This window comes from Mandrillus leucophaeus, unplaced genomic scaffold (assembly GCF_000951045.1).
Source record: "Mandrillus leucophaeus isolate KB7577 unplaced genomic scaffold, Mleu.le_1.0 Scaffold17, whole genome shotgun sequence".
NCBI lineage: Eukaryota > Metazoa > Chordata > Mammalia > Primates > Cercopithecidae > Mandrillus > Mandrillus leucophaeus.
Window position 1 is genome coordinate 3,031,175 of NW_012101698.1, and position 11,289 is coordinate 3,042,463.

General features: G+C 38.8%; 1 protein-coding gene across 1 annotated transcript; it reads right to left on the reverse strand.

Moving 5' to 3' along the window:
* Positions 1 to 3,018: 3,018 nt before the first annotated feature.
* LOC105537251 (keratin, type I cytoskeletal 18-like) lies at positions 3,019 to 4,309 on the reverse strand. The gene is made up of 4 exons (XM_011976815.1): positions 3,789 to 4,309; positions 3,602 to 3,731; positions 3,265 to 3,489; positions 3,019 to 3,210 (listed from the first exon to the last, which is right to left on the reverse strand). The coding sequence occupies exons 1-4, from the start codon at positions 4,307 to 4,309 to the stop codon at positions 3,019 to 3,021; spliced, it is 1,068 nt and encodes a 355-aa protein (XP_011832205.1).
* Between the last annotated feature and the right edge of the window lie 6,980 nt (positions 4,310 to 11,289).

Consider the following 11,289-nt stretch of genomic DNA (forward strand, 5'->3'; position numbering starts at 1 on the left):
ACATGATTATCTCAAAAGACATGGAAAGGCCTTTGATAAAATTCAACAACCTTTCATGTTAAAAACTGTCAATAAGCTAGGTATTCATGGAATATACCTCAAAATAATATGGTATTATTATTTAATGACAAACCCACAGCCAATATTATACTGAATGGGCAAAAGCTGGAAGCATTCCCCTTGAAAATCGGCGCAAGACAAGGATGGCTTCTCACCACTCCTATTCAACATAGTACTGGAAGTTCCAGCTAGGGCAATCAGGCAAGAGAAAGAAATAAAGGGTATTCAAATAGGAAGAGAGGAAGTCAAACTGTTTGCAGATGACATGATCCTGTATCTAGAAAACCGCATTGTCTCAGCTCAAAAGCTTCTTAAGCTGACAAGCAACTTCAGGCAAAGTCTCTGGATACAAAATCAATGTGCAAAAATCACAAGTATTCTTATACACCAACAGACAAGCAGAGAGCCAAATCATGAATGAACTCCCATTCACAACTGCTACAAAGAGAAGACAGTACCTAGGAATACAACTAACAAGGAAAGTGAAGGACCTCTTCAAAGAGAATGACAAACCACTGCTCAAGGAAATCAGAGAGTACACAAACAAATGGAAAAACATTCCATACTCATGGATAGGAAGAATCAATATCATGAAAATGGCCATACTGCCCAAAGTAATTTAGAGAGTCAACGCTATTCCCATCAAACTACCATTGACATACATTCTTCACAGAATTAGAAAAAAAAATCTCCTTTAAAATTCATATGGAACCAAAAAAGTGCCCATATAGCCAAGACAATCCTAAGCAAAAAGAACAAACCCAGAGGCATCATGCTACCTGACTTCAAACTATACTACAAGGCTACAGTAACCAAAACAGCATGGTACTGGTACCAAAACAGATATATAGAGAATTGGAACAGAACAGAGGCCTCAGAAATAACACTACACGTCTACAACCCTCTAATCTTTGACAAACCTGAAAAAAAGAAGCAATGGGGAAAGGATTCCCTATTTAATAAATGGTGCTGGGAAAACTGGCTAGCCATATGCAGAAAACTGAAATTGGGCCCCTTCCTTACACCTTATAAAAATTAAATCAAGATGGATTAAAGTCTTAAACATAAAACCCAAAGCTATAAAAACCCCAGAAGAAAATCTAGGCAATACCATTCAGGACATAGGCACCGGCAAAGAGTTCATGATGCTGTCCCCAAAAGCAATTGCAACAAAAGCAAAAATTGATAAATGGTATCTAATTAAACTAAAGAACTTCTGCACAGCAAAAGAAATTATCATCAGAGTGAACAGGCAACCTACAGAGTGGGAGAAAATTTTTTGCAATCTATCTGTCTGACAAAGGCCTAACATTCAAAATCTACAAGGAACTTAAATTTACAAGAAAAACACAACCCATCAAAAAGTGGGCAAAGGACATGAATAAACACTTCTCAAAAGAAGACACTTATGCGGCCAAGAAACATGAAAAAACACTCAACATCACTGATCATTAGAGAAATAGAAATCAAAACCATAATGAGATATCATCTCACGCCAATCAGAATGGCAATTATTAAAAAGAAACAACAAATGCTAGCAAGGCTGTGGAGAGAGAGAATGCTTTTACACTGTTGGTGGGAATGTAAATTAGTTCAACCATGGTGGAAGACAGTGTGGCAATTCCTTTCCTCAAAGACCTAGAATCAGAAAACCATTTGACACAGCAATCCCACTACTGGATATATACCCAAAGGAATAGAAATCATTCTATTATAAAGATATATGCATGCGTATGTTCACTGCAGCACTATTAATAATAGCAAAGACATGGAATCAACCCAAATGCCCAGAAATGATAGACTAGATAAAGAAAATGTGGTACATATACATCATGGAGTACTATGCAGCCATAAAAAGAAATGAGATCATGTCCTTTGCAGGGATATGGATGGGGCTGGAAGCAGTTATCCTCAGCAAACTAACGTAGGAACAGGAAACCAAATACCGCATGTTCTCACTTGTAAGTGTGAGCTGAATAATGAGAACACATGGAAACAGGGAGGGGAACAACACACACTGGGGCCTGCTGGCAGGGGTGGGGGAAGTTTAGGGGAGGGAGTGCATCAGGATAAATAGCTAATGCGTGTTAGGCTTATTACCTAGGTGATAAGTTGATAGGTACAGCAAACCACCATGGCACATGTTTACCTATGTAACAAACCTGTACATCCTGCACATGTATCCCAGAACTTAAAATAAAATAAAGTATGTACAAGTCATGGGGACCCTCCAATGTTTCTTGCATCCAGCCCCTCCTTTTCATTCCCATAGCTATTGTTCCAGTACAAGCTGGCATTTCCCCTTCCCAGGAGCTCTCTTAACTAGCATCTCTCTCATGATCAACTGTACACAGTAGTGCCAGGATCATACTCTCAAAGTATAGCACCTATCTTTTCACCACCTTGCTCAAAAATCTTCAGTGGCTTTCAGTACAGTAGAGAAAATACTCCACTCTCTCATTTTCTAACACTTATATGGTGCTTGTTATGTGCCAGGCATTGTTTTAGATGTATTATTGTGTATTATTCCTCATAACAACCCTGTGATGTAGGTACAAATCTTATCCCCATTTTACAGAGGAGAAAACCAAGACACAGTTCAAGTCACTTGTCAAAGGACACGGTATGTTTCAGCATTGGGGTTAGTACCCTGGGACTCTAGCTCCAAAGTTCTATCTCCCTCTTTTTCTGTCTCACCATTCTCTGACTGAACCAAATGCTTTTCTGCTTTGGGGTCTTTGCTTACAATTTTCTCGTTTCCTGCTATACTCTTCTCCCATATCTTCCTATATATACCCATCAAGATCTGAAATGCCACCTCTTCCATGATGCTCACCCAGAGACGCTGATTCCACTGTATACAGTTATCTACTATAACATTGTATTTTCTCCTTTTTTTGGACCTCTGAACTTTTTACTGGCCTCCTGCTCCCCTAAGGGCACCCTGCTTCTGCTGGCTTAATGTTTCAGAACTTTGGTGTCATCGGTCTCAGACACCACTTCACCATCCACTATCGGGCAGGTGGTGGTCTTTTGGATGGTTTGCATGGAGTTGCTGCTGTCCAGGGCATCACCAAGATCGAAGTCCTCGCCCTCTTCCAGCAGGCGGCGGTAGGTAGCGATCTCAGCCTCCAGGTTAACCTTGATGTTCTGGAGGGCCTCATACTCCTAGGCCTGGCGCTACCCCTCTGCCCGGGTCTGTGCCAGCTCTGACTTCAGGTAAAGCAGGATCCCATTGAGCTGCTCCATCTGCAGGGCATAGTGGGCCTCCACCTCCCTCAGGCTATTCTCCAAGCTGGCCTTCAGATTTCTCATGGAGTCCAGGTCAATCTCCAAGGACTGGACTGTACATCTCAGCTCCATGAGTGTCATCTCAGCAGCTCCAACCTTGACGGGCTGCGTGATGACCACTGTGGTGCTCTCTTCAATCTGCTGAGACCAATACTTGTCCAGCTATTCTTGGTTCTTCCGAGCCACCTTGTCATATTGGGCCCAGATGTCTGCCAAGATCTTGACGAGGTCCTGAGATTTCGGGATCTACCTCCACAGTCAACCCAGAGCTGGCAATCTGGGCTTGTAGGCCTTTTACTTCCTCTTCGTGGTTCTTCTTCAAGAAGAGCAGCTCTTCTTTGAGAGCCAATATCTCTATCACCAGCTGTAGCCGAGTGACACTGGTGTCATCAATGACCTTGCGAAGCCCATGGATGTCGTTCTCCACAGACTAGTACATGGCCAGCTCCGTCTCATACTTGACTTTAAAGTCATCAGCAGCAAGACAGGCACTGTCGATCTGCAGAACAATGTAGGCGTTGTCCACAGTATTTGTGAAGATCTGAGCCCTCAGGTCCTTGATGGTGCGGAAGTAATGGCTCCAGTCTCTGAAATGGGGTCCTTTCTTCTCCAGGTGCTCCCAGATTTTGCTCTCTAGCTTCCAGTTCTCCATCTCCAGGTTCCTCACTCTGTTCAGGTAGGAGGCCAGGTGGTCGTTCAGGTTTTGCATGGTCTCCTTCTCGTTCTGGATGCCTCCCATTCCTGCCAGATCCCCGGCCATCCCCATGGCCAGGCCCCCAGACCCCATGCCGCCCTGGAAGCTAGTGGAGTGGGACACAGAGATCCGGGAACTAGAGCCCCCGGTGCCTGCATAGACGCTGGCCGTGCTGCTGACTGGCCAGGCACCGTAGCTGGGCACCTGGACAGAGCCCAGGGACTGGTAGTTGGTGGAGAAGGTGGAGTGAGTGGTGAAGCTCATGCTGTCCACAGAGAAGAGTGAGAGGACAGGACTCAGGCTTTGCTGATGACCTGTATTTTCTAGTATGTTAATTTGAATGTACATTTCTAAGTTATAATTCTTAGAAGAGAACCATTTCTTATTTTTATATTATATTATTTTTATTCTATCTTATTTCTCACTGTCCACCTTCAGACTTAGTAACTGTTCCTGACACAAGGGAGACTGCTGCGCAATAGCTACAACTGCAGTAAATAAGCTAATGGTTGAAATCATGATATTTAAACAATACAGGCCAAGTGTAGTGGCTCATCCCTGTAATCCAACACCTTGGGAGGCTAAGGCAGGAGGATTGCTTGAGGCCAGAAGTTCAAGACCAGCCTGGGCAACATAGTGAGACCCCTATCTCTAAAACAAAAATTGAAATACATACATTATAGACACTAAATAAATATTAATTGACCTGCAAAGATAAGTATATTCAAAAGACTCTAACACAAGCTCTGAGGGCAATTCCAGAACAGTTTTTGACACTGATATAATAAATACATAGCATTCCAAGAGAATCACTTTGAAAATAACCAAAGATTTTTATGGCTTCAACTATTATTTATTGAGTACCTACTACATGCCAAACATAAAAATATGAAAAGACAAAAATAAAACTCCTGAAGTGTTTAATAAAAAATAATCACTCTAGCTCCCTCATATTTTTAAGGAAAGAGGTCTAAATGATAAAGTATCATTGGGAATTCTGCTGTGGTATAAAAACATGCCAGCTGGGCACAGATCTCCCTTCAGTGGGAGTAATCATCACTAGGAACCCAAAGAAAAATTCCTAAAAACAATGGGATATAATGCATATACCCACCACCCCTGCTCCACACCCTGCCAGGAATTTGCAGGAAGCCTCATGTTTTGTATATTTCACATATAGTAACTACTATCTATGAAATTTATGGGAATTTGATACTCCCGGGTAAAAGATGCCATATTTGTTCAAAGTATAAACAAAAACGATAGCTTCACCTACCATTAAAAATACAGCTTTAAAAGAAAATCAAACAAAAAGAGGGGAAGATGGAAATTCAGCTTTAATATATCTATTAAGGGGTATGTTTAAAGCTGAACTATTTCCTAGATCTCTATATGATAATATCCTCAGCAGAGAGTCTAGGTTTTTAAGAACTGTAGATTTTTCTTCATTTCCACAGATGTCTGCTTCTATTTTGAGATGTCTGATTCTTCTGATGAAATAAACCCAATCAAAATGTTCATTTTCTTTCAGTTTTTGTTTATTTAATTAACATGATTTTCTACATGATTATAAAGGCCATAATTATATTATCAAATCCCTGTCAAAGTAATGACTTAATGTAAAATGTTAACACTTAGCAGTGCTTAAAACAATATTAAAAAAAAAACACAAAACACTGTGTATGAATAGGGTGAATTTATTCAGACTATTTCCTCTGGAATGCAAATGAAAATTTTGGCTATGCTTATTTTTTTATTATTATATATTATTGCAAGGAGAAACAGTTTTTAGCCTTTATGAACAGTGAATGTCTACCCCAAACCAAGATCTTTTTCTGATTGGTTTATAATGGGCACCAGCTATTATGAAACCAGGAATGATAATATGACAAAATAACATAGGACAAGCAAGGTACACACTACCAGGTAATATTTTATACTTAAAATATTTGGGGATAACACAATCAGAAGTATGGTACTAAAAGGGATTTCATTAGAATTTTCTCTTTCCTTTGGTCAGAAACACATGCACATAGCAATTCTAAATACGTTAAGAATATTCTTTGTTTTCAACCTCTCAGAGTTAGAGAGTCTATCATTCTCTTTTGTCTTCCATTCTGTGTTTGTATGCTCCACTGAAGTCTATTTCTCTTCTTTTGTCCTGAAGATGGAGAACTGGCAGTCACCTTTCTGTAGTAAGAACCTTTGTGTACTTGAAGATAATGTTTAATCACTCATCAGCCTTACTGTTTCCAGAATAAAAACAAAGTAGAAGGTTTTGTCTTTTGTTTTTTAAGGATGTCAGAGGATATGGTTTATTATTGACCCATATATAACATTCAAAATCCTTACAAGCAAGTGAGGGAAGAAGAAAGGAATACACAAGAATAAAGGTCCAGCAGGCCAGCTGGAATGTAAAAGAAAGGCTAAAAGGAAGAAATAAAGAAAACATTCATGGAGAGCTTCAAAAATAATATTTGAGTGCTTATGATATGCAAGGCACTGTGCAGAGTCCTTTATACAATTGTCGTCATCACCATCCTACTAGCTAACACTCACTGAACACATACTTTTTGTCAGGTACCATTCTAAGTGCTTTTCATGAGTGAACTCACATAATCTTCAGGATATCCCAAGGATGGGGTTATTACTACATTTGAGAAAGTAAACTGAAACATAAGTTCATAATACCTTCATATATTTGGTGCTTTCTATAAGGTTAGACATACTATTTCTTTTTGACAGATGAGAATACTCAGGATCACAGATTAAGTAACATGCTCATGATCAAAACGGCTAGGAAGTGACAGAGCTGCGATTTAAACCCAGCATTGTCTGATTCCAAAGTATTTCTGACTACAGTAAATCTTCAATATCATCAACCGGTTCTTGGAAACTGACTTTAAGTAAAACAAGATACATCGGGTCTTTGAATAACCATGTGTCATTATAATGCTGACGATTAAAAAATCATTTTTTTTATTTATTGTATCACTTAAAGTTAGTTTTCAACAACCTCTCAATGTTAAGTGAGGACTCACTGTACATGCTTAACTTGATTGAGAGAAGAAAATTAATAATGATGATGATAAGCATGAGCAGTTACAGAGCTTGTGTTATATGCCAGGCACTGTTGAAAGTATAACTATTAACATATTTAATCCTGATAACAATCCTATGAGAATAGGTACTATTATTATTTCCATTTCACAAATGAGGAAACTGAGACACAGAGAGACTAATGTACTTAGTGTTATTCAGCTGCTAATTAGGAAATTGGGCCTCAAATCCAGTCCCAGAGCCATGCTCTTACCAAAGCACTATTAAAATATATAATGAAAGCAATTGTTTGGGATACTAAGAATGGTCTCACAGGTAAATATACATTGACACTATTATATAGCTAATATTCATTGAGTGCTTACTAAACTCTTCTAATAGACATTGTAATGTGCCACCCAACTCCCCCATAAAGAATAAAGGATTTATTTCCACAGCTAAAAAGATTGGTAAAAGACAATACCCCTTAGTTGCTGTCAGCTCCTAGGAGGCTGAAAAAAACCTGCCTCAGTGTTGGCTGAGGTCTTTCTTGGAATGTACTGCAGCTCACCTACCACAGGTATTGACAGCACCCCCTAATAAATACACTGAATGTTAATCTCAGGTCTGCTTCTCTAGGAAAGCAACCTATGACAATACTTAATCTCATTTAACTCACATGATCCTATACATTAAGTGTTATTATCCTCATATATTCATTTTACGAATTAAGACACTCAAGCTTAACTTGCCCAAGGTCACAGAGCTAGTCAAGGATGGAGTCAGAACTTGAACTGAGACTGTCTAATTCGGAGGCTTCACTCTCAACATCTGTGTGATTGCAGAGGAAAAATACTTCAGTGAGAACTATCATTGGTTTAGCATGTATTTTTTGTTTAAAGCAGAGGTAAGAAGAGTAGTTGAAAAGACCTGAAACGCAAACAAAGTCTCCTGAAACAATTTTTCCTTCAGGTCTTCTACAACTTATTTCTTGAGAAGAAAGAACTGAGGATAAAGTTGCCATATGATAGGGAAGAGGAAGATATTCAATTAAAAATATACCTTTATATATTAAATTACCTTGAATTCAAAGATAAAGGTTTCACTCTCCAATATGAAATGTTTATAATTTAATACACCTGTATAGCATCTTGCCTCATATGAAGGAAGTTGAGAACATAAAATGCCAGCATGTGGCCCTAACTTTAATGAGAAGTTACAGTATGTTATCCATCTATAATATCCTAAAAATATGGAGTACTCTTAAACGGTAAGATGGGATGAGATGGCTTGAGGTGGCATAGGGCCATAGCTTTTGCCTCAGTTATGATGGTATACAATCACAGATTTTATCCAATGTTGTAAATTTCCTGGTGCTTTTCTCCATCTTTATTGCTTTTTCCAGGATAGAATCACTCAAGACATATACAAATCTCTTCACTCATGTAGGCTTAAGTTGTGTGGAATCCACTTTTTAAAATTATACTTTTTTGTAATTGCCCATATTTCCAGCAGAGAAAAGGGAAAATCTGCAACTAAAAAAAAAATCCAAATATTAAATGTATCCTCTCAGTATTTGTATGTTCTGGGTACATCTTTGATTTCAATTAAAATACAGAGTAAATAAAAAATATACCCAGACATAAGAGGGCCTGAAAAATCCAGTTCAGAGAAAATGAGATGCAGTTAGCAAAGATTACATGCATCAGTGAACTGTACTAAATTGAACACTTTTAAATGCCACAGATTTTCACCGTGAAACTGGGGAGTTTGAAAGAAAAATCAATAATGTTGGGGAAGGGAAACCTTCTTCACACATCTCTAATTAGTCATAACAGAATCTGGTGGATTTCCATATTATGACTCGATCAAACTTGTGAAATTGGTTTTGATCCCAGACTCACTTGGTACATCTTCCAGAAGAAGCTCCACTCCAGATAATCAAAGGTTTTTTCAACCTTGAGTGAGCCTCAAGATCACTCTTTCAGTGTGCACCCATCCTATATTATGTTCAGTGTCTGTATAATGACAACAGCAATCTCCATGGGTTTACCCTGTAAGAGCTCCATTTCTAAGAACAGGCAAAGTATCTTCAAACTGGTTGGCTTCAATTTTAGCATGAGCCTTCAAAATCTATATTAGTAAGTGAAACCAGGCATAAAGAGGCACACTTCTTCAGATCTTTCTTTTTTTAATAAATCGAATAAATACTGGCCACATTGTTTGTATTAGGGCATGCACCCTTCTGTAAAGTCATTGCTCAAGTCTAATAATGGAGTAGGTAAAAGGTTTCTGTATTTTTCTGCATAATCAATACCAAAGCTGCTGATGCAAATTTATTTGAACTCCAGGGAACATATCCTTTGAAGTTCTGGGAAAATTTTAAATATAGTGTGCAAATCAATAAGTGAACAAAAACATCTCTGTCAATGTGTTCATTTTTATTCAGAGAGGAAATATATCTTTAAGTGTAATCTCTCTCTCACTCCCTCTATGAACCTTTTCCCCAAATCATTTCTTTTACAAAAGAAACTCATAACAATCAGCTGAACAAAAAACATCCCTTTTGGCATAATTATAAGTGGTATGGAGGTACCTCTCTCAACAGGATGATTCTTCAAGCCCTAAATAATCTTCCTCTTTCTACCCTTTTATAACGTTCTATTTTTCTCTTTACCCATCATTTCACATCCAAGTTTTGGAGCCTGAGTTAACTAGGATGGTTTGAGGGCATTTCCACAAGGCCTAATTTGGTAACATGTCTTGTTTTGAATGGGATGCATCTATGAAATTAAAAAAAAAAATTTTTTCATGACTGCCTATTTTCACAGTCCACTAAGCAAAAACACAAAGCGATTTTTTTTTTCCTTACCCCTATCTTCCCTTTCTCCCTTCATTCTCTCTCTTCCCCTGTGGAGTTCAAATTTAAAAAAGGTGAAAATTGAAGCTGTTGTACACAAGGCGATTGCAACATGCATATTTGATTTTTACGACGGATCTAAATTGCTGAATAAGGCCATGGAACAAAGGGAGACTGCAGCTTCCTGCCCATCACATGCAGCCACTGAATGCAGAACAAAAGCTTCGGCCATTAGGGGCTCAGCAGGGAGACACATTATATAAATGACTTTGTCTTCTCTGCCCCCTCCCCCCCACTGGGTGCACTGGACAGGGATGGGTGTGTGTGTATGTATGTCTATGTGTTATGATTTGCTAGGGCGAGAGATAAGAAATCCTAGGAGTAGCAATGGGAATAGAAATGAACAGCACATTAAGATTCAAAAGGGCCACGTTTTCCTTACTACATCAGTGTAGCTCTTAGTGCTGTGGTGAGAGCGCCACCTAAGACAACTACTCCCCTACCAAACTTGGTGTGTATTCAGAGTAACCTGTAGCTTTTCTTTATGCTGTTTTGTTTCTTTCAACAGGAATGATGAAGTAGAAGGAAAAAACATTTAGAAAAATACAGAGCCCTAGAATTCCAAGGTAATTACTAGGTTGGCTTCAAGAACAAACAGACATACAGTTTACTGTGGCACCAGTTTCTTAGGAAAATACACTCAAATTCCTCCTTCCAGGCTCAAGGCTTTTCTATGGGCAGGACAAGAGATGGTATCAATAAAAATGTCCTAAGCTATTACATAGCAGAGTCAGTCTATTTTTAGGAGGCCCCCTGTGGTGGTGACTTGAATAGGTACTACTGTTTTATCTAGCTTGAAAACCCAGCAATCCCGCACATACCTTCTCAACAATCTCTGCACAGTATTTCAGTTTTGTAGAAGAATTTTATTAATTTTATTAATTTTTTCTTTTTATTTTCCTCATCCCTGTGAATTACCTGAAGATGTGGAAGAATTTTAGTAAGCTTCACAAAGGTGAATCTTTTTACTACTTCTGGTATCAATGAAAGGGGTAAGGAACAGGAGAGAGTCTCTGCAGATTCTAGGCTGAAGCACAAACTGTACATTATTAAAGATGACACAGTGAACTGGGTATGATAGGACTGACACCCAGGGTCAATGGACCCCTATTTCCACTCCAACTGTCACTAAACATTTCATGTGGGGAAACGTCTCTGTGGTAAGTTTCTACTTCCGAAATTGTACTAGGATTTTCCAATAATCCTCCAACTCTCTAATACAGTGAAGAAAGCAGTCCTACTGTGAGCCAAAATAACTGAGGGCCTTTCTATCGTGTGCGTGGAA

What these genes read in the sequence shown, in the direction of transcription:
- LOC105537251 (XM_011976815.1), bottom strand. Translation starts at nt 4,309, where the DNA reads ATGAGCTTCACCACTCACTCCACCTTCTCCACCAACTACCAGTCCCTG. An exon ending in TATGAGACGGAGCTGGCCAT is followed by an intron (nt 3,732 to 3,788) that starts GTACTAGTCTGT and finishes TGATGACACCAG; the next exon opens with TGTCACTCGGCTACAGCTGG. An exon ending in TTTACCTGAAGTCAGAGCTG is followed by an intron (nt 3,211 to 3,264) that starts GCACAGACCCGG and finishes GAGGCCCTCCAG; the next exon opens with AACATCAAGGTTAACCTGGA.